Source organism: Ranitomeya imitator, chromosome 9, assembly GCF_032444005.1.
Source record: "Ranitomeya imitator isolate aRanImi1 chromosome 9, aRanImi1.pri, whole genome shotgun sequence".
NCBI classification, from domain to species: domain Eukaryota; kingdom Metazoa; phylum Chordata; class Amphibia; order Anura; family Dendrobatidae; genus Ranitomeya; species Ranitomeya imitator.
Genome location: NC_091290.1, coordinates 154,386,833 through 154,408,196, shown reverse-complemented (window position 1 = coordinate 154,408,196; position 21,364 = coordinate 154,386,833). Strand labels below are relative to the sequence as shown.

At 53.5% G+C, this 21,364-nt stretch overlaps 2 protein-coding genes across 7 annotated transcripts in view; both read left to right on the top strand.

Moving 5' to 3' along the window:
* HYDIN (HYDIN axonemal central pair apparatus protein) overlaps nt 1-14,595 on the top strand; it is a 152,444-nt gene extending 137,849 nt beyond the window's left edge. The window contains exons 73-84 of the mRNA XM_069739547.1: nt 7,384-7,605; nt 7,688-7,857; nt 7,994-8,192; nt 8,327-8,485; nt 8,956-9,236; nt 10,333-10,552; nt 10,700-10,912; nt 11,116-11,279; nt 11,428-11,578; nt 12,663-12,893; nt 12,970-13,194; nt 13,275-14,595. Of these exons, the coding sequence (XP_069595648.1) occupies nt 7,384-7,605; nt 7,688-7,857; nt 7,994-8,192; nt 8,327-8,485; nt 8,956-9,236; nt 10,333-10,552; nt 10,700-10,912; nt 11,116-11,279; nt 11,428-11,578; nt 12,663-12,893; nt 12,970-13,194; nt 13,275-13,763 (2,724 nt within the window). The 3' untranslated portion in view covers nt 13,764-14,595. The remainder of the gene's footprint in view (nt 1-7,383; nt 7,606-7,687; nt 7,858-7,993; nt 8,193-8,326; nt 8,486-8,955; nt 9,237-10,332; nt 10,553-10,699; nt 10,913-11,115; nt 11,280-11,427; nt 11,579-12,662; nt 12,894-12,969; nt 13,195-13,274) is intronic.
* Nucleotides 14,596-15,650: 1,055 nt separating this feature from the next.
* VAC14 (VAC14 component of PIKFYVE complex) overlaps nt 15,651-21,364 on the top strand; it is a 29,584-nt gene continuing 23,870 nt past the window's right edge. For 2 of the 6 annotated variants that reach the window (XM_069739544.1, XM_069739543.1), the window contains exons 1-4: nt 15,696-15,997; nt 17,077-17,227; nt 17,295-17,462; nt 21,298-21,360. In XM_069739544.1, coding sequence (XP_069595645.1) covers nt 15,894-15,997; nt 17,077-17,227; nt 17,295-17,462; nt 21,298-21,360 — 486 coding nt within the window. In that variant the 5' untranslated portion in view covers nt 15,696-15,893. Of the gene's footprint in view, nt 15,998-17,076; nt 17,228-17,294; nt 17,463-21,297; nt 21,361-21,364 lie in introns of all 6 variants that reach the window. The other 4 variants (XM_069739540.1, XM_069739541.1, XM_069739546.1 and 1 more) reach the window with 4 other exon arrangements.

Here is a 21,364-nt window from a genome sequence, read left to right as displayed (position 1 = left end):
GTGATTTATAGACTCTGTGCAAGATGTACAGCTGCGATAGTCTATACGGCTCGCTCAGCGACACTCGTGGAACCGACTCCAACACCGATTCCCAGGTTTCATCCTCCATTGGGCCTAAATCTCTTTCCCATTTCGCTCTCGCTTTTAAAGGGAAGTCTAACAAATATGCATGTAGAAGGTCCTTATAAAGGGTGGTAATGACTCCCCTTGTGGACCCTTCCCCACACACGTATTCCAGAACTATGTCCTCTTGGATCTCAACACCACCGCTCCTGTTTTGAGCTTTAAAAGCATGTTTCATCTGAGCATATTGATACTCCCCAGTCGGTCTCAGTCCAAACTCCCCTTGCAGCTGCGAAAAGGACTTTAATCCTCGTTGTTGAACTATCTGAGCCACCAAGTGGATTCCTTTGGCCCTCCACTCCGTCAGCACTCCAAGGGCCGCAAACTCAACCAAATTATTATTAAACCATATCGGTGTAAATTTAGTCAGCCCCGTAACCCCCCGAATCTGTCGCAGTCTGGTCCATAATTTATATATCAAAAACATAGTTGGGTATAATTTCCCCAATACTCCCAAGGAACCATCCTCCAGACACTGCGCTACCGGTCGTCGGTCTGTCACCCTCTCCATCAAGTGCTGCACCGCACTGGCAGACGCCTCCCGCGCCCAGCCCTTCAAATGCTGGCTCTGGGCTGCAAGAAAGTATAACTCAGGATTGGGTAAAGCCAATCCTCCATCTTCCTTGGGTCGCTGAAGCGTCTCCAGGCGAATACGTGGGTACCGCCTCCCCCATATCAGACTTCTAAATAGAGCATTAATCTGCCGGAATTTCCCACGTGGAATCCAAACTGGCGCGTTATGTAGGACGTAGAGTAATTTGGGCATCAGAACCATTTTAATTAGATTAACCCTCCCCACCACCGATAAGTGCAATTTATTCCATGCATCCACTTTTGCTTTAAGGGCGCCCACGAGAGGTGTCAAATTCCTATACAGAAACTCTGTAACTGGCATCGAGATCCATATTCCCAGGTATCTGAAAAGGGATACCACCCTAAGCCGCCCCTCTCCCAATGGCTCACTTCTGCTCTCCTCCACCCCATCCACCTCAAAGAGGACCGATTTATCCCAGTTTATCCTCAATCCCGATAAGTCTCCAAATTTCCCAACGATCTCGATAGCCCCATTCAAGGCTGCATCCGGGTCCGCTAGGAACAGTAGTATGTCGTCTGCATATAACGCAATCTTCTCCTCAACACTCCCATAACTGAACCCAGGGACTTCATCCGACTGTCGGATCTTGGCGGCCAATGGCTCCACAGCTAAGGCAAACAGAAGGGGCGATAGTGGGCAACCCTGCCTCGTACCTCTGGCCAGCTTTATAGGCTGAGAAAGTTCCCCATTCACTCTAATTCTAGCTGTTGGTAGTGAATATAACAGTTGAGTCCACGCCACAAATTGCGGGCCAATACCCATACATTTCAACACCCGCCAGAGATATCCCCACTCCACACTGTCAAACGCCTTATGGGCGTCCAAGGATGCAATAACCCTTCGGCCACAATTGTCAGACTTCAGCTGCAGGTTCATATGCAGCCTCCGCAGATTAACCGCTGTAGATCTGTCAGGCATAAAACCAGACTGATCCGGATGCACAAGGTTAGTAATGACACTAGACAGACGGGTAGCTAACACCTTGGCCAAGAGCTTGACATCGATGGTTAACAGAGAGATTGGCCGATATGACTCAGGCTTCCCCAGATCCTTATCCTCCTTCGGAATAACCACTATAATAGCCTCCCTCATAGATGCTGGGAGATACCCTTTACATCCAGCCTCCTCCAGTACTAACTTTAATCTGGGAATCAGCACTTCCTCCAAACTTTTATAGATTTCGGCTGGTAACCCATCAACCCCAGGTGCCTTCCCATTGGCCATAGACTTCAGCGCCCGACTCAGTTCCTCCTCGGTGATAGGGGCATCGAGGCTCACTCTATCCTCCTCACTCAATTTCGGAAGACCCAGACTCTCAAGGAAAGTCTCCGTATCTCCGGCTGACTCATTGACCCTGGAGGAATATAGGTCCGCGTAAAAGTCCGCAAAGACCTTTATAATATCAGGTGTTTCAGATACCCTGCTCCCCCCATCCGAAACCAACGAGTGTACATATGAGGTACTACGCTGAGCCGCGGCTACCACCGATAGCATGTGTCCCACTGTTTCTCCCTCCTGAAAATAAGCCACCCTCTGAAACTCCCGCTTTTTTTCATCTTTTCCCAGCAGAATCTTTTCCATACAATTTTGCGCTGTTCTCAACCTTTTCTCTGCCTCGGAGGTCCCCAGTACTACCATCTCGTCCTCCGCGGCTTTCAACTCTTCCAATGCCACTCTCTCCGCTTCCCTTGTCCTCCTCTTACACCTACTAATGTCTCTAAAAAGTAGCCCTCTCAGATACGCTTTCATTGCATCCCAAACAGTCAGAGCATCAGTACTCCCATCATTTAACGCAAAGAATTCCGTCACCTCCTTCCCTATACCGTCCAAGTCAATACTCTGTAACCAGTTAGGGTGGATCTTCCATTCTCTCCCGCTTGTAGTCCGTGTCCCCAACAACCTAATCTCCACCTCAATTGGACTATGATCCGAAAGGGCCCTCGGCAGATAACGCACCTCCCCCACCATTGTGTCCAACAGGCGGTTACCCAGCGCCATATCAATTCTGGATAGCGTAGCATGAGCCGGCGAATAGCACGAGTATCCTCTCTCCCCAACATGTCTGACTCTCCATAGATCAATCATGCCTAATTCACGCACATAGGTTCCAAATGTTGTAGTGTGCCCCTCCGACCTATTCTGGGCGTTCTTATTTTTATCCCAAAAGTCATCGCATATATTGTTCAAATCCCCAATAATTAAGAGTGGCAGTGGTTCCCATCGTTCCACCCTCTCCAATACCTCCCTGATCTTCTTACTTGAATATGGAGGTGGAATATACATTGCCGCAACACACAATCTCACTCCATACAATATACATTGTATCACCACATACTGACCCTCAGCATCCACGCATACTTTCACCTCTTCATACTGCACTCCCACCGGCACCAACACTGACACACCTCTTGAGTACGTCGAGAAGGTAGAGTGATACCCTTTCTGTATCCAACGTCTATTTAGTACGTCCACTTTCTCCTGTATCAAGTGCGTCTCTAGCAAGCATATCATAGAAGCCCGTTGATCCTTCGCATACTGCAAGCTCGCAGCTCTCCTAGACTTATCCGCCAGGCCTCTCACATTCCAGCTCAATATCTTAAAGCGGTCCCCTATTATGTGACTCATCATCCTTAGTTATGTCAATACTCCCGGTTCTGAGCTGTCTAACTTCCCTCCCCACCCTCACCCCTCCCCCCCCTCCCCCACACCCCCCAATATTATACATTCTGCCTCTTATCAAGAGTGGGGCACCATCACCCGTTGCAAACACTCTTGTTAACGTAACCTTCTCCTTCCGCCTCCCGCTACCGTTTATAACAGAATTCGGCGCAATTCTTAGAAGAACAGTATAATTAAACCTGTATTATATTACAACTGCAAGAACTAAATAAACTTTTTAGTACGCTGCACACCCTTCCTCCCTCATATTTCACCGCCACACCAGCTCTCCCAGTGCGTTCCCTGAGTAATACCCAGCTCCACCCTCCAACCTTCACATTTCAATTACCAGTGTACTGTCAGTCAATCTCTTTTTTTCCCCTTTTTGAAAGAATTAAGATACCTCCCGACCAACCCGCCCCACATTTTCAATCTCCTTTCCCTTTAAGTTTTTTAGCGTTAAGATCTATCCACTGGGTAGCGTCCTCCGGCGTCTGGAAAAAGTGAATCTTATCCATCGCTACCACTCTCAGTCGTGCCGGAAACATCATGGAGTATTGCACTCCCAGTTCTCTCAGCCGTCTCTTGATACCCGTGAACATCATCCGTTGTTTCTGTACCAGGGCAGAATAGTCGGGGTAAATAGCGATTCTTTGACCTCCAATTGTCAGATCCGTCATGTCTCTAGCCTTCCTCAGGATAATGTCTCTGTCTCTGTAGTTTAGGATTTTGGCAAGCATGGTACGGGGACTTGCTCCAGGGACAGGTGGTTTCGGTGGGACCCTGTGGGCTCTTTCTACCGCAAATACTTTTGTCAGTGCTGCATCACCAAAAGTCTCAAGGAGCCAGCTTTCAATATACTCCGTGGGATTCCTCCCCTCAGTTTTTTCAGGGACACCCACTATGCGAATGTTATTTCTTCTGGACCTATTCTCCAGATCCTCATTTTTTGCAGCTAGCTCCGATATTGTTTGAGCAAACTTCCTCTCCGCTTTCTGCAGCTGCACTATATGGTCTTCTGCCGTGCTCACCCTTTCCTCCATAGCCCCCACACGTTTGTCAATCTTCTGCAGGGCTGCATTTATCTGGGCTGTATCCCCTTTAACCTCCTGTATCTGCTGGGTCAGGGATTGTTTGCAGGATGATACCAGTGCAAAGACATCTCTAAGGGTTGGCTCTGCTCCTGACTCCTTATCTTCAGGTCCCCCTACTACCACCGCCATGTCACCATCCCTGCTCCCCTGTTGTACCTCCTGCTCCTCTGCTGGGCTTTCCTCCTCTCCTTCTGTGTCTGTGTCCACTCCGGCGTCCTCCTCTGCTTTTCCTGTGTTCCCTGCGGCTTCCACTCTAGCAAACTGCTGGAGCTTTGCCGCCGCCGACATTCTCTTCTGGCATGCCGCGTTGTCCTTCTCCGCCTTCTCCCTGGCGTCGGCGCCATCTTGGCCGGTCCCTGCCTCGCCGGCTCCGGCGTCTCTTTGTCTCCTCCTGGTCATACTCATTGACCTCGGGGCCGCCGCTATACACCGCCGCACTCCCGGGACTCTCCTGCAGCCGGTAAGCGCTGTGAATCGCCGCTCAGCTGCGGCTTATAAGGATAATATTAACTTTGGCAGCGGGAGCGCTCTGTCACGCGTCCGCTCACATGGACGTTCAGGCCACGCCCCCATAGGCCGGTAAGCTTAACCTCTACTGTGGGTAAAATCCTGGAGGGCATTCTAAGGGATGCTCTACTGGAGTATCTGAAGAGGAATAACCTCATGACCCAGTATCAGCACGGGTTTACTAGGGACCGTTCATGTCAGACTAATTTGATCAGTTTCTATGAAGAGGTAAGTTCCGGACTGGACCAAGGGAACCCAGTGGATGTAGTGTATATGGACTTTTCAAAAGCTTTTGATACGGTGCCACACAAAAGGTTGATACATAAAATGAGAATAATGGGGATAGGGGAAAATATGTGCAAGTGGGTTGAGAGCTGGCTCAGGGATAGGAAACAAAGGGTGGTTATTAATGGAGCACACTCGGACTGGGTAGCGGTTAGCAGTGGGGTACCACAGGGGTCAGTATTGGGCCCTCTTCTTTTTAACATATTTATTAATGACCTTGTAGGGGGCATTCAGAGTAGAATTTCAATATTTGCAGATGACACTAAACTCTGCAGGGTAATCAATACAGGGGAGGATAATTTTATATTACAGGATGATTTATGTAAACTAGAAGCTTGGGCTGATAAATGGCAAATGAGCTTTAATGGGGATAAATGTAAGGTCATGCACTTGGGTAGAAGTAATAAGATGTATAATTATGTGCTTAATTCTAAAACTCTGGGCAAAACCGTCAATGAAAAAGACCTGGGTGTATGGGTGGATGACAAACTCATATTTAGTGGCCAGTGTCGGGCAGCTGCTACAAAGGCAAATAAAATAATGGGATGCATTAAAAGAGGCATAGATGCTCATGAGGAGAATATAATTTTACCTCTATACAAGTCACTAGTTCGACCACACTTAGAATACTGTGCACAGTTCTGGTCTCCGGTGTATAAGAAAGACATAGCTGAACTGGAGCGGGTGCAGAGAAGAGCGACCAAGGTTATTAGAGGACTGGGGGGTCTGCAATACCAAGATAGGTTATTACACTTGGGGCTATTTAGTTTGGAAAAACGAAGACTAAGGGGTGATCTTATTTTAATGTATAAATATATGAGGGGACAGTACAAAGACCTTTCTGATGATCTTTTTAATCATAGACCTGAGACAGGGACAAGGGGGCATCCTCTACGTCTGGAGGAAAGAAGGTTTAGGCATAATAACAGACGCGGATTCTTTACTGTAAGAGCAGTGAGACTATGGAACTCTCTGCCGTATGATGTAATGAGTGATTCATTACTTAAATTTAAGAGGGGACTGGATACCTTTCTGGAAAAGTATAATGTTACAGGGTATATACACTAGATTCCTTGATAGGGCGTTGATCCAGGGAACTAGTCTGATTGCCGTATGTGGAGTCGGGAAGGAATTTTTTTCCCCAAAGTGGAGCTTACTCTTTGCCACATGGGTTTTTTTTGCCTTCCTCTGGATCAACATGTTAGGGCATGTTAGGTTAGGCTATGGGTTGAACTAGATGGACATATAGTCTTCCTTCAACCTTAATAACTATGTAACTATATGTAACTATGTACTGCACAGCATCCTGCAGATTGACCTTCCCCTTCCTGCGCAGCATAATGCAGATTGACCTTCCCCTTCCTGCGCAGCGTCCTGCAGATTGACCTTCAGCGTCTTGCAGATTGACCTTCCCTGTCCTGCGCAGCATCCTGCAGATTGACCTTCCCCTTCCTGCGCAACGTCCTGCAGATTGACCTTCAGCGTCCTGCAGATTGACCTTCAGCATCCTGCGCAGCGTCCCGCAGATTGACCTTCCCCTTCCTGCGCAGCGTCCTGCAAATTGACCTTCCCCTTCCTGCGCAGCGTCCTGCAGATTGACCTTCCCCTTTCTGCGCAACGTCCTGCAGATTGACCTTCAGCGTCCTGCAGATTGACCTTCCGTCCTGCGCAGCGTCCTGCAGATTGACCTTCCCCTTCCTGCGCAGCTTCCTGCAGATTGACCTTCCCCTTCCTGCGCAGCGTCCTGCAGATTGACCTTCCCCTTCCTGCGCAGCGTCCTGCAGATTAACCTTCAGCATCCTGCAGATTGACCTTCCCTGTCCTGCGCAGCGTCCTGCAGATTGACCTTCCCCTTCCTGCGCAGCGTCCTGCAGATTAACCTTCAGCATCCTGCAGATTGACCTTCCCTGTCCTGCGCAGCGTCCTGCAGATTGACCTTCCCCTTCCTGCGCAGCGTCCTGCAGATTAACCTTCAGCATCCTGCAGATTGACCTTCCCTGTCCTGCGCAGCGTCCTGCAGATTGAGCTTTCCAGTTCTGCAGATTGACCTTCCCCGTCCTGCAGATTGAGCTCTCCCGTCCTGCGCAGTGTCAGGTGACTCGGCCGCTTTCTTCCCGGCAGGTAGACATCAGTGACCGCTCCACACTCCTGTTCCACATCACAAATAAGGGACAGTTCTCCTTTAATTACTCCTGTGCTCTGACTGTCCCTCGGGGGCTGCAGGATTTCCTGAGTGTATCCCCCAGAAGTGGCCTCGTGGGCCCTGGACAGCGGACTCAGACTTCGCTCACCTTCTGTCCCACCAGGCCGTGCACAGTAAGGGACGTTCTGCTGACCCTGAAGGTTAGTGACACTGGTGACGTCGGCACTGGCGGCTCGAGGTGCTCACCTGTAATGCCCATTTTATGTTGTGTCGTCCTCTCAGATAGAGAACGGGCCGGAGATCACCCGTCCCCTGCGCGGCAGCGCGGTGCAGCCAGGAATCCACTTTTCTTTCACAGAACACAACTTTGGGCATTGCTTCGTTTTCCACGCTGGGATGCAGCCGGTCCGAGAAACCCTCGTCATCACCAATAAGGACAGCCGGCCTTTCAGGTGAGTGACCCCGCCGCCAGCCTCTCAGGTGAGTGACCCCGCCACTGGCCGCTCAGGTTAGTAACCCCGCCAATGGCCCAGGGACGCCGGCTGATGGGTGGCTTCACCCTGTCATTGTGCCGATGCTTCCCCGCAGCATCGACTGTCTGTACATTAACACGGCTCACATGGAGATCGACTTCTGTGCCAATGTCCTCTCCCCCGGAGACAAAATGGAGGTGCCAATCACGTTCTATCCACGAGCAGCCATCTTGTACCAAGAACCTGTCGTCTTTCAGATGAACGGCCATTCCCAGCAGCTCATTCGACTCCAGGGTCACGGGATCGAGATGAAGGTCAGAAATTTGTACAGGAGAAATGTAGATGATCCATTGTTGGACAGATCGTCTGGTGCTGCGTGTGCGGCCTCGCGGAGACGATCCCGGCAGCCGTCTCATCAGTCACCCATGATGTCATCTGCTGTTTACAGGTTGAAGTTGTGGATCCAAAATACAAAGTTCTTAACTTTGGAGCCGTGAACATTGGACAAACCATGAAAAGGGCGATCAGCATTGTGAATAGGAGCCTGGCCCCTGTATCATGCACCCTGCACCTGAGCCCAAACGTGCCCGCACTGCAGGACCCCCAGGTACCGGACCCCGTGTATGAGGCCCACTGCCCCAGACTTACTGGGACGGGGTACAGTAAGAGGCTGGTTCTTACTCTAATAAGTGCCGACCGTGTAGTGAGTGCGGACACTGTGGTGGGTGCACACCGTGTAGTGAGTGTGGACACTGTGGTGGGTGCACACCGTGTAGTGAGTGCGGACACTGTGGTGGGTGCACACCGTGTAGTGAGTGCGGACACTGTGGTGGGTGCACACCGTGTAGTGAGTGCGGACACTGTGGTGGGTGCACACCGTGTAGTGAGTGCGGACGCTGTGGTGGGTGCACACCGTGTAGTGAGTGCGGACGCTGTGGTGGGTGCAGATTGTGTAGTGAGTGCGGACCCTGTGGTGGGTCGTCAGCTGATGTCTCACGGTGGGTTTACACATGATCGGCCGGCGCTGGCTCTCTGCACATTGGAGGATGCCACTGATGTTTTTTATCTCTTGTGCAGGTCCTCAGTCTGTCCCCCAGTGGGAAGGTGACCCTGCCGGCCCGTGGTGGGCTGTGTCAGCTGGAGGTGCAGTTTACCCCCCGCAGCAGAATTGCTCCATTTGCGGAGGAGGTGCTGCTGGAGTCCTGCGGAGTGATGCGCTCCCTCTTCATGGTGCGAGGCTGCAGCCAGGGCCTGGCACTCAGCTTGGACCAGGACTATGTGTCCTTCGGGGCTGTGGTACTGCAGAGTCAGGCGACACGTAGGATTGTCCTGAGCAATACGGGAGAGCTGGGAGCCAGGTACAATCAGCAGGCCCATCAGGGCGTCGTCTCCTCCTCGACGGCTCCCCCTTTTCCTCTGCAGCTCCCCTCTTCCTCGGCAGCTCCTTTCTTGCCAACTCCCCTCCGCCTCACCAGCTTCCCTCTTCCTCGGCAGCTCCTCTCTTCCTTGCCGCCTCCCCCCTTCTTCCCCGCCTCCCCTCTTTCTTGCTCTCCGCCTCCCTCTTTCTCTCCGCCTTCCTCTTCCTCGACGGCTCCTCTGTTCCTCGACGGCTCCCCTCTTCCTCCCCGCCTCTTTCTTCCTCATCGACTCCCCTCTTCCTCCCTGTCTCCCTCTTTCTCGACATCTCCTCTTTTCCTCAACATCTCCTCTCTTCCTCAGTGTCTCCCATCTACCTCCCCGCCTCACTCTTCCTCGGCGTCTCCCCTCTTCCTCCCCACCTTCCTCTTCCTTGACATCTCCTCTCTTCCTCGCTGGCTCCCCTCTTTCTCGGCGTCTCCCCTCTTCCTCCCCGCCTCCCTCTTCCTTGACATCTCCTTTCTTCCTCGCCGGCTCACATCTTTCTTGGCGTCTCCCCTCTACCTCCCCTCTTTCTTACCACCTCCCCTCTTTCTTCCTCTCCGGCTTCTCTCTTCCTCGCCATCTCGTCTCTTCCTTGCCGCCTCCCTCTTGCTCGCCAGCTCCTCTCTTCATCACCGGCTCCTCTCTTCCTCGAAGTCTCCTCTTTTCCTCGACGTCTCCTCTCTTCGTCAGCGTCTCCCATCTTCCTCCCTGCCCTCCTCTTCCTCGGCGTCTCCTCTCTTCCTCTGCACCTCCTCTCTTTCTCGGCGTCTCCCCTCTTCCTCCCCGCCTCCCTATTCCTTGACATCTCTCTTCCTCGCCGGCTACCCTCTTTCTCGGCGTCTCCCCTCTTCCTCCCTGCCTCCCCTCTTTCTTTCTTTCCAGCTCCTCTCTTCCTCGCCGTCTCGTCTCTTCCTTGCCACCTCCCTCTTGCTCGCCGGCTCCTCTCTTCCTCGCCAGCTCCTCTCTTCATCACCGGCTCCTCTCTTCCTCGCCGCTCCCCACTTGCTCGCCGGCTCCGCTCTCTTTCACCATTACCTTTTCTCTCTGCTGCAGGTTCCAGTGGGACATAACACAATTGGAGCCGGACTTCTCCATCTCACCGGCGTCCGGTTACATCACGGCTGACAGTGAGGTCACATTTGATGTTGTCTTCCACCCGGCTGAGATCCGCTCAGACGTTCATTATAAGAACCTGCTCTGCTGCATTGAGGGAGGGAAAACGTTGGCGCTGACGCTGTCCGGATCCTGTGTCGGCCTCCCATCTATGAAGGAGGTAATGGCTTCCCAGCCACTTGTAATTGATGGCAGCTGCGGTGAATCTGCACCTTCCCCATCGCGGCTGACATCATGGCTTGTCGGTCAGTGACCGGTACATCGCCGCCATGACGTCAGGGTCTGTCTACACCTCCTACTGTTACAGGTGGTCAACTTTCAGTGTCAGGTACGGAGTAAGCAGACACAAGCCATTGCCCTGAGCAACAAAACCAACCAGACGTGGAATCTGCGGCCGGTGATAGACGGGGAACATTGGAGCGGAGAAGACTTCATCACCGTGGAGGCTCATCAGCAGAACAAGCCCTACGTGGTCACCTACTACCCCCTGCTCATGAGCGCTGAGGGCAGGAAGCATCAGGTAACTTCCTGGATCATCTCCTTATATCAGGCCCTGTCTGGGGTCATGTCCTTATATTGGGTCACGTCCTTATGTTATATCAATCCCCATCCTGGGTCACGTCCTTATATCGGGCCCCATCCTGGGTCACGGACTTATGTTATATCGGGTCCATCCTGGGCACCTGACGACCTCTCTAAGGGTGAAGTGTCTGCTGTTTTTAGGGCTCGCTCTTCTTCCCGCTGCCCGATGGCACCGGATTGCTCTACCTCCTTCAGGGTCTGGCTGAGCCTCCGAAATCTTCCGGATCTGTGATCAGAGAGGTCCCATGCAAGACATCGTACACTGAACTACTGAGCGTCAGCAACTGGCTGCGCAAACCCCAACGGTGAGAAGGGCCCCGGGTGGACGTGGACGGTGGTCAGTACCAATTCCGTGCACCACCTCCCTTCCTATCTCTACAGACATACTGGCATCAGACGGAGCTCACGGTATTATTCCTACAGCTGGACTCTATGAAAATCTTCTGCTTACAGGTTTCGTGCCATTGTTGATATCCTGAAGCCAGAACGTATGGACAGTGCCACCACCATCAAGGGTCTGGATTACATGGAGGTGCCTGGAGGCGCCAGGAGAGACTACAAACTGAATTTCCACTCTCACAAAGAGGGCACCTTCTCTACCAAGGTATGAAAGAACCACCATTGCGGCAGATGAGGTGGTCTGTACAGGGACCCATTATCCAAACATTCCACTATCTCCAGATGACCTGTCATTCTCCTCAGTGGTGCAGCTCGGGGAATGGTCGCAGGTGCTGGTTTTAGTGCAGGTGATAGTGGTCGCCGGTGCTGGTTTTGGTGTAGGACGTAGTGGTCGCAGGTGCTGGTTTTGGTGTAGGCCATGGTCGCAGGGTCAAGTTTTGGTGCAGGTCGTACTGGTCGCAGGTGCAGGTTTTCGTACAGGTCGTAGTGGTCGCAGCTGCTGGTTTTGGTGCAGGACGTAATGGTCGCAGCTGCTGGTTTTGGTGCAGTTCGTTGTGGTCGCAGGTGCTGGTTTTGGTGTAGGTCGTTGTGGTCGCAGGTGCTGGTTTTGGTGTAGGTCGTTGTGGTCGCAGGTGCTAGTTTTGGTGCAGGTCGTTGTGGTCGCAGGTGCTGGTTTTGGTGTAGGTCGTTGTGGTCGCAGGTGCTGGTTTTGGTGCAGGTCGTTGTGGGCGCAGGTGCTGGTTTTGGTGCAGGTCGTAGTGGTCGCAGGTGCTGGTTTTGGTGCAGGTCATAGTGGTCGCAGCTGCTTATTTTGGTGCACGTCGTAGTGGTCGCAGGTGCTGGTTTTGGTGCAGGTGTAGTGGTCGCAGGTGCTGGTTTTGGTGCAGGTCGTAGTGGTCGCAGGTGCTGGTTTTGGTGCAGGTCGTGGTCGCAGCTGCTGGTTTTGGTGCAAGTCATAGTGGTCGCAGCTGCTTATTTTGGTGCACGTCGTAGTGGTCGCAGGTGCTGGTTTTGGTGCAGGTCGTAGTGGTCGCAGGTGCTGGTTTTGGTGCAGGTCGTAGTGGTCGCAGGTGCTGGTTTTGGTGCAGGTCGTAGTGGTCGCAGGTGCTGGTTTTGGTGCAGGTCGTAGTGGTCACAGGTGCTGGTTTTGGTGCAGGTCGTAGTGGTCGCAGCTGCTTGTTTTGGTGCAGGTCGTAGTGGTCGCAGGTGCTGGTTTTGCTGTGACTCGGGCTCTTGCAGTGGAGGGCAGGGAGATTACTGACATCTTCTGTCTTTTTCCTCGGCTCTAGGTCACTTTCCGCAATGAGACAACACAGGAATACATGTTCTATTACGTTACATTTAAAGCCACCGCGCCGGGCATCGTCAGCACCATAGAACTGGTGACACCAGTGCGGCAAAGCACTGCAGCCACGCTGTGTGTGGAGAATCCACTGGCTGCTCCGGTCACCTTCACCACGGACTGCAGAGTGCCAGAGATTAACCTTCCCCCCCATATCACCGTGCCGGCCCAGTCGGAGGTATCCCATCACTGTCCCTGTGCTCAGACACAGCCGGCCGCACTGCCCACCGTGCCCATCTGTTTCTCTTCTCCAGGGCACGCTGATGTTTGAGTACCAGCCTCTGAGAACGGGCGAGTCCACAGGAAGGCTGATGCTGCAGAGCAACGACCTGGGCTTGTTCCAGTATGACCTCCTCCTGAAGGCAACGCCAGCCGTGTCTGAGAAGCCGCTTTACCTGCGCACGACCCTGGGCTCCAGTCAGGTCCTGAGTGCCAGATTCATGAACTTCACTCGTCAGAAGACTGAGTACAGCTGTAAGGTGAGCGCTGCTCTGGAGAAGCCAGTGTCGTCTTCGGCCTCGCTAGCCCCGACTTACTCATCATTTTCTCCTATTTTTAGGTCGATAATTCAGATTTCCATGTAGACAAGGTGGTCATGGCGGCTCCGGGTTCCCAGGGCGGCTCGGAGGTCAGCGTGGAGGTGACATATGAACCTGTTCAGCTCGGAGAGTCCCGCGCTGTGCTGCACATCTCGTCTCCGCAGGGGGGTGAATACATCATCCCACTATTCGGCTCTGCCATGGCCCCTAAACCTCAAGGACCGCTGCAGATTCGCGCCGGATCCAGCATCTCCATCCCCTTTAAGAATGTTTTCTTGCAGCCAACAACCTTCAGTTTTCAGACTGATCCTGCTGCGTTCGTGGTGAAGCCCTGTGAGCCCGTGCGTCCCAAGAAAACCCACTACATATCTGTGTCATATGAAGCCCCTCCGGGTGGCAGCAGGGCCCCTGTGACCGGCAGATTGGTTGTTTCTTGCCCTCGTGCCACGGGTGTGGCCCAGGGAATCTACTGGGTGTATTACCTGAAGGGCGTGCTATCTGAGAAGTGAGGGCAGAGGCGACGGCAGAAGAAAACAGAGGAGACACAGAGGAAGCCACAGAGGATACGGCGGAGGAAACCACAGAGGAGACGGTGGAGGAAACCACAGAGGAGACGGGGGAGGAAACCACAGAGGAGACGGTGGAGAAAACCACAGAGGAAACGGTGGAGGAAACCACAGAGGAGACGGTGGAGGAAACCACAGAGGAGACAGCGGAGGAAACCACAGAGACACAGCCAAAAATCTCATCAGAACCAAGACGTGCCTGTGCTTTATCTGCACCTGTGATGGCCCTTTCTTACTTCGTCCTCTGAGGTGGCGGCCTTTCCTCGCCCCTCCTCCATCCTCTGTGGCGGTGATTCCTCCTCCATCCTCTGCGGTGGTGGCCCTTCTGCCCCTCCTCCATCCTCTGCGGCGGTGATTCCTCCTCCGTCCTCTGCGGTGGAGTTTTTCCCTCCCATCCTCTGCTGCGGTGATCCGTCCTCTGCAGTAGAGGTTCCTCCTCCGTCCTCTGCGGTGGTGGCCCTTCCGCTGCCCCTCCTCCGTCCTCTGCGGTGGAGTTCTTCCCCCCATCCTCTGCGTTGGTGATCCCTCCTCCGTCCTCTGCAGTAAAGGTTTCTCCTCCGTCCTCTGCGGTGCTGGCCCTTCCGCTGCCTCTCCTCTGCTGTGGATTTCTTCCACCCATCCTCTGCGTTGTTGATCCCTCCTCCGCCCTCTGCAGTAGAGGTTCCTCCTCCGTCCTCTGCGGTGGTGGCCCTTCTCCCCCCATCCCCCCCCCCCCCCGTCCTCTGCTCTTCCGCATCCTTTGTGTTGTTGCTTCCTAATAAACATCAGGACAGGAGGACGTGGCGTTATGTGGTGATTGACACATTCCAGTGGATCTTGTGGGGCCGAGATCTTCACTGCTACTAGTGGGGTACATGGATCGCTCCCACTCCACAGCCGCCTTCCTCCATGGTGGGGACATCGCACACTTGCTGCTAGGAGTCCCCCACATCCCGCAGTGGCACACCAAGAAGCAGATGAGGAAAGTAAATGTGCTGCAGGTGGGGGGCTCCTCGCGGTCGGGGGCACATACACATCAGCGGTGCAGAGATATCACATGAGCTGCCTCAGATCTCCCTCAGTCTGCCTGGTGCTGACGCCCGGGAGAATACAGAACGTGAAGCCAAATGTCCGTCTTCCGCAGGAGATAAAGGCTGAGAATCCGTCTATTGCTCCATGTTCACACGTAGGAAAATCACCAGCAATCTGATCAATAAACCGGGAGCGGGGGTCCTCAGTTGTCAGACAGGGAGGGGGGGTCCTCAGTTGTCAGATTGGTTGGGGGTGTCGTCAGTCGAGGGGAGTGTCAGGGAGGGAGGGTTGTCAGTCGGGGAGGGGAAGTCCTCAGTTGTCAGGGAGGGGGAATCAGTTGTCAGACGAGGAGGGGAAAGTCAGTTGTCAGTCGGGAGAGATGATCCTCAGTTGTCAGAAGGGGGAATTCAGTTGTCAGTCGAGTAGGGGAGAGACAGGGAGGGGGAGTCCTCAGTTCTCAGATGATGAGGGGGGTCAGTTGTCAGTGGAGGGGGAGTCCTCAGCTGTCAGTCGGGGAGGGATTGTCCTCAGTTGGGGAGGGGGGTGTCCTCAGTTGTCAGTTGGGGAGGGATGGTCCTCAGTTGTCAGCCGGGGAGGGGGAGTCCTCAGCTGTCAGTCGGGGAGGGATGGTCCTCAGTTGTCAGTAGGGGAGGGGGGAGTCCTCAGTTGTCAGTAGGGGAGGGGGAGTCCTCAGTTGTCAGTCGGGGAGGGGGGAGTCCTCAGTTGTCAACCGGGGAGGGATGGTCCTCAGTTGTCAGTAGGGGAGGGGGGAGTCCTCAGTTGTCATTAGGGGAGGGAGGAGTCCTCAGTTGGGGAGGGGGGAGTCCTCAGTTGTCAACCGGGGAGGGATGGTCCTCAGTTGTCAGTAGGGGAGGGATGGTCCTCAGGTCTACACAATTGTTTCTGTATTAAGAGCTCGCCGCTATCATGGTCACGTGAGAATCAGGTTTCCTCTAAGAACTACATCTCCCATAATGCGTCGCGAGTCACATGACGGAGGTTCGTGTCCGGGACATGTGACGACGGCGGCTGTGCCCGGTTGTTGTGGTGAGAGCCGAGAAGATGAACACGGAGCGGGACCTGAGCCCCCTGACCCCGAACATCGTGCGGGCGCTGAACGACAAGATGTACGAGAAGAGGAAGGTGGCAGCGCTGGAGATAGAGAAGTGAGGGACGCCCGAGAGAGAGGGGGACACTGGAGACATCTGAGAGGGGGGGACACTGGAGACATCCGAGAGAGGGCAAGGGGGACACGGGAGCCGCCCGAGAGAGGGCAGGGGGGGAAACGGCAGACGCCAGAGAGAGGGCGGGGGGAACACAGCAGACTCCCGAGAGAGGGTGGGGTATACGGCAGACGCCCGAGAGAGAAGATGGGGGGGAGACACCAGATATGCACGAAAGAGGGCGAAGGGACACGGGAGACGCCCAGAGAGAGGGGGGGGGGGAACACGGAAGACACCTGAGAGAGCGGGGGGTATACGGCAGACACCCGAGAGAAGATGGGGGGGAGACACCAGATATGCACGAAAGAGGGCGAGGGGACACGGGAGACGCCCCAGAGAGAGGGCAGGGGGGGGCACGGCAGATGCCCGATAGAGAATGGGGGGACACAGGAGACTCCTGAGAGAGAGGGTCGGGGGGACAGGGTAGACGCCCGACAGAAAGGGCGGGGGGGACACAGCAGATGCCAGAGAGAGAGGGTGGGGGTGACACGGCAGACGCCTGAGAGAGCGGGGGAGACACGGCAGACGCCCGAGATAGAATGGGGGGGGCACAGGAGACTCCAGAGAGAGAGGGTCGGGGGGACACGGTAGACGCCCGACAGAAAGGGCGGGGGGGACACAGCAGATGCCAGAGGGGGTGGAGGGCCCCGGTAGATGCCCGAGAGAGAGGGTGGGGGTGACACGGCAGACGCCTGAGAGAGAGGGCGGGGGGGGACACGGCAGACGCCTGAGAGAGGGCGGGGGGGACACGGCAGACGCCTGAGAGAGAGGGCGGGGGGGACACGGCAGACGCCTGATAGAGGGCGGGGGGGACACGGCAGACACCCAAGAGAGAGGACTGGGGGACACGGTATACGCCCGAGAGAGAGGTTGGAGTCTATAGACACGTGGGACACAGAATGGAGGGACATGAGTCACCCTGGTGGGGTTTGGATACTAGAAATTAGTAGGTGGGAATAGGGGGATAAATGGAGACCCCCAGGGGTCTTCCCGTTGACCACGTCTTGATAATGTCTCGGCAGGTTGGTGCGCGAGTTTGTGGCGCAGAATAATGCGGCGCAGATTAAACATGTCATCCTGATCCTGTCGCAGGAGTTTGCGCTCTCGCAGCATCCGCACAGCAGGAAAGGAGGTCTGATCGGGCTGGCCGCCTGCTCCATCGCGCTGGGCAAGGTGAGGGCTGTCGAGGATGGTGGTGCTGGGGCGCCGGGCCTGCATTAACCCTCTCCTCTCACTGCAGGACTCGGGCCAGTACCTGCGGGAGCTCATTGAACCCGTCCTGACTTGCTTTAACGATGCGGACAGCCGGCTGCGGTACTACGCCTGCGAGGCGCTCTACAACATTGTGAAGGTGGCCCGTGGCGCCGTCCTGCCACACTTCAACGTGTTGTTTGATGGACTCAGTAAGGTAAAGAGACGGGCGGTGACCTGTGGCTCCTCCGTGTGTTGTGCTCGATCTGAGCTCACCATGGTAACAACAATAGACTTCCTGTCTTGTGTCCTCTGCCAGCATGCAGTATGAATGACGGTCACATGATGGCGCTATGTTTTCTTTGCTCCTTTTTCTTTCCTGGGATTATTGTGGGGATCCTGCAGGATGTGGATATTGATGGCCTTACCCTTATTGATCAGTGGGGGCGGACACTCCGGCTCTGTGCACCGTCTGTCCCCTACTCTGCAGGTCAGACCACAATCTATTAGGATGCGTTCACATTGCACAGTCTGCTACATCTGGGTGTCTGAAAGTGATGCGCTCTGCCGGCACCATTACAGCCTATGGCCCCGTCAGCACAAAAGCCCGAGTTCTGTTTTTCAAGGGTTCTGATTAGCGATGAGCGAACTCGGATAAGGTGTTATAAGATGTCATCCGAGCACGGTCTGGTGCTACCTCGGTTTCTCTATCATTGGGGGACACCGGAACCATGGGGGTGTATACTGCTGCCACTAGGAGGATGACACAGTGCACAAAAAAGTTCTCTCCTCCCCCGCAGTGTGCACCGACTGGCACTAGGATAATCAGGGTAGCTTGGTGTCAGTAGGAGGTGGATGTGGGTCTTTCTACCTCAGTTTTCGTCATTTTCCAGTAGTGTCTCTTCTTTTTCAGACAGATTTTCTCCTTACCTCAGGAGGGATGCAGTATGAACAGTCACACTGTACTCCCACGTAGAGACTATGAGTACGGCGTGTACTGCCACCCCGTATCCTCATAGGTCTAGTCGGCAGGACCCTAACACAGGAGAGTGTTTAGGTGGTCCGAACATTGGTCCTGGCACTGTGTCCCACCCACTGGCCCACCAGAGCCTGTCGGTCTCCAGGAGACATGGACGTCCCACATTCCCAAGAGGTTCGGATGGCCAGTGAAGGTCTGGATGGAGAGGGACTTTTATTCTTTCTCTGTCAGATGCCCAGAGATGTCAGGGGAGAAGATCTGGACAAAGGAGAAGATAAACAAGAAGAAAAGCAGAAGGATGAAGATAATGAAAAGACGGAGGAAGATCAAGATGGATGAGTTTACTGCCCCCCTATCCTACTAGTTTTTATTTTAGTTTTTTGTTAGAGGGGCCTTCCTTTTAGGTATAGGCTGTTTTTGGTCTATAGGGAGCCTGTTTTTCTCCTTCATTCTGGGTTACCTGACAGGCAGTGTCTGGGCCTCCGCGACGCCCTCTCCTGTGTCCAGGGCCTCCGTTATTATTTTGGGACTTGTTGGCTCCAGTTCTTGATATACAGTTGTAAATGAGATTTCTTTTTGTACTCAGTAATTATGTTGCTGAATCCTTTGTTACTTGATTGTTCTGAATTTCTTTTCAATAAAAACCAGCTTAAACATAAATTTAGGACCCGGCTTCAGCGCGGCCTAGCTCCAGCAGTTAGCTCCATCCCCTTCTCGGCCTCTTTGGGCGGGCTTTTCTCCCGCCCGTTGATGGCACGCCCTCTCCTACTGTTTCTGTCAGTTAGCTCTGCCCCTTGATCTCGGACATGCAGGGTTCCTGGGTGTCGCCGTCTCTCTCCCTCGTCTTTGCAGCCACTAGCTCCGCTCAATTCCTTTAGCTCCTCCCTCTTCCAGACAGCTCCACCCACTTTCAGCCTCACCGAGCGGGCTTTTGAAGTAACACTCCTTCTGCACCCACTTTCTTCCTACGCGCCCTCCTCTTCCTCCCTGCAGTCGCCAACTGGAGCACTTCTCTCACTGTGGACCCTCCGGTTTCCAGACTGTCCACCAGTACAGTCCTTCCTCTTCCGGATGGATCATCTCTCAAGGACACCAACGACAGGCTCATAGAGTCCTTTGCAAGGTCAGCCTTTGAAGCGTCCGCCTAGTCATTGTGCACTGCCTTTGCTTCCACCTGGGTGGCCAAGTCGATAACGGCATGGGTTAATCAGCTCCATCAGGGCATTCTTTCTGGAGCCCGACTGGAGGAATTGGCCGACCTCGCGGACCAAATTGCTCATGCAGGGAAGTGCATGGTACCCGCCTCCCTGGACTCGGGCATCCAGCAATATAGTGGCGATCCAAAGGACCGTTTTGCTTACAGCGTGGCAGCGCAGACTTATCCTCAAAGTCCCTTACCAACTTGCCTTTCCAGGGCTCCCATCTGTTTGACTCCAAGTGGGACCAAATTATTAAGGAGGCCACCGGAGGGACGAGCTCTCTCCTTCGTCGGGCCAAGCCTCTCTGTTCTCCTTTGTCACATGAGTTTCAGTACTTTCAATGTTTCCCTTCTACGGAGGAGTTCTCCCACCAAGAGAAACCACAGGCTCGCCAGGTAAGAAATAAGGTTTGCTTTAAATCCTCCTGGCTTTTCCGTGACTCAAGGGGTAAATCCAACAGGACCCGTCCTCGAAGATTTTCCTTCACGTGACTCAACGTGGATCTTAGATTACTGAACTGAGAAGTCCATCTTTGTTTTCTCAAGATGGAGTCTCTTCTTTCAGGAATTGCTTCCTGGGAATTGCAGGTGCTTTTGTTCAATGGAACCCTTTATCCATGTTCTTATTTCTTCAGGGCATCAGAGATTCCTGCATTTTGCAATGGGCGGTTCCATTTTCAGTTTGTCGCCTTCCCTTTTGGGCTCTTGACCACTCCCAGAGACTTCGCAGAGACTGTGACTGGTTTTTGCACATTCTGCGGATCACAGGTACAGTGCTCTTCCCGTACCTCGCCGACGTTCTCATCATGGCTTTGCCCGTCATTCTTGAGTCCTTTCCTTTTTGTCCGGCTCAGATCCATCCTCCATGGCATTCTTTCATCAGGTTTCCTGGTCAGAGTGACTTGCGTCTATCCGGCTAAGGCCGCCACCTTTCTATTTGGAGCACGGACTCGTGCGTATAGAGGTCCTCAAGGACAACAATTGCTTGCTGGATCCGGACGGCAACTGGAGGTTTACTGGGTCAGAACAGAGCGCCTTCTCCTGGGTTTAAGGCACTCGCTACCTGGGCAGTGTGCGTCTCCTGGCTGTACTCATAGGACCTCCGCCATGCAGCTCTGCAGAGCGCTAATCGGTCCTCCAGTCACATGTTTGCAACATTTTTCAGGGTCTATGCCTACACTTTGGGCAAATTTGCTGGATCCGTTTTTTTCACAAAACGACGGATTTTGATGGAAACAAAAAGACTTAAATGTGAAAGAGGCCTTAGGTAGAAAGACCTTGCAGGCGGCAGTGTTGAGTTCTCTGACCTGAATGGAGTTTTCAGCTGTTCCCTCTCCTTGGGTACTGCTTTGGGATGTCCCATGGTTTCTTGTGTCCCCCAATGAAGTGATAGAGAAAACAGGATTTTTTGGCTACTCACCGTAAAATCTGTTTCTCTGAGCCTTTATTGGGAGACACCGCACCCTCACAAGGTTAACAGCTCTGTTTACTGTATTCTATCAGTTTGAGTTTGTGTGTTTCCTTTCTCTTTTATTTGTTGCTTCTCCTGCTTTCTCCCTAACGGAATATCCTAGTGCCGGTTGGTGGTGTGTACACTGTGGAGGAAGAGATAACTTTTTTTATGCATAGTGTCAGCAGCATACACACCCATGGTTTCCTGTGTCACAAAATGAAGCGATGGAGAATACGGTGAGTAGCCAAAAATCCTGTTGTCTTCAACATATTTATCGAGCATGCCGGAGTACCCGCGGCTGCACACAACATATGCAGGGATTGCCGAACAGTGATTTGCTTCCATCTGCTCAGGGAGTGGGGCTCCATTCAGAGGATCTGGGGGCTTCTCCAGTATATGTGACTTTCCTCTCTATTTGACAGCTTGCTGCAGATCCGGACCCCAATGTGAAGAGCGGCTCCGAGCTCCTGGACCGACTGCTGAAGGTTA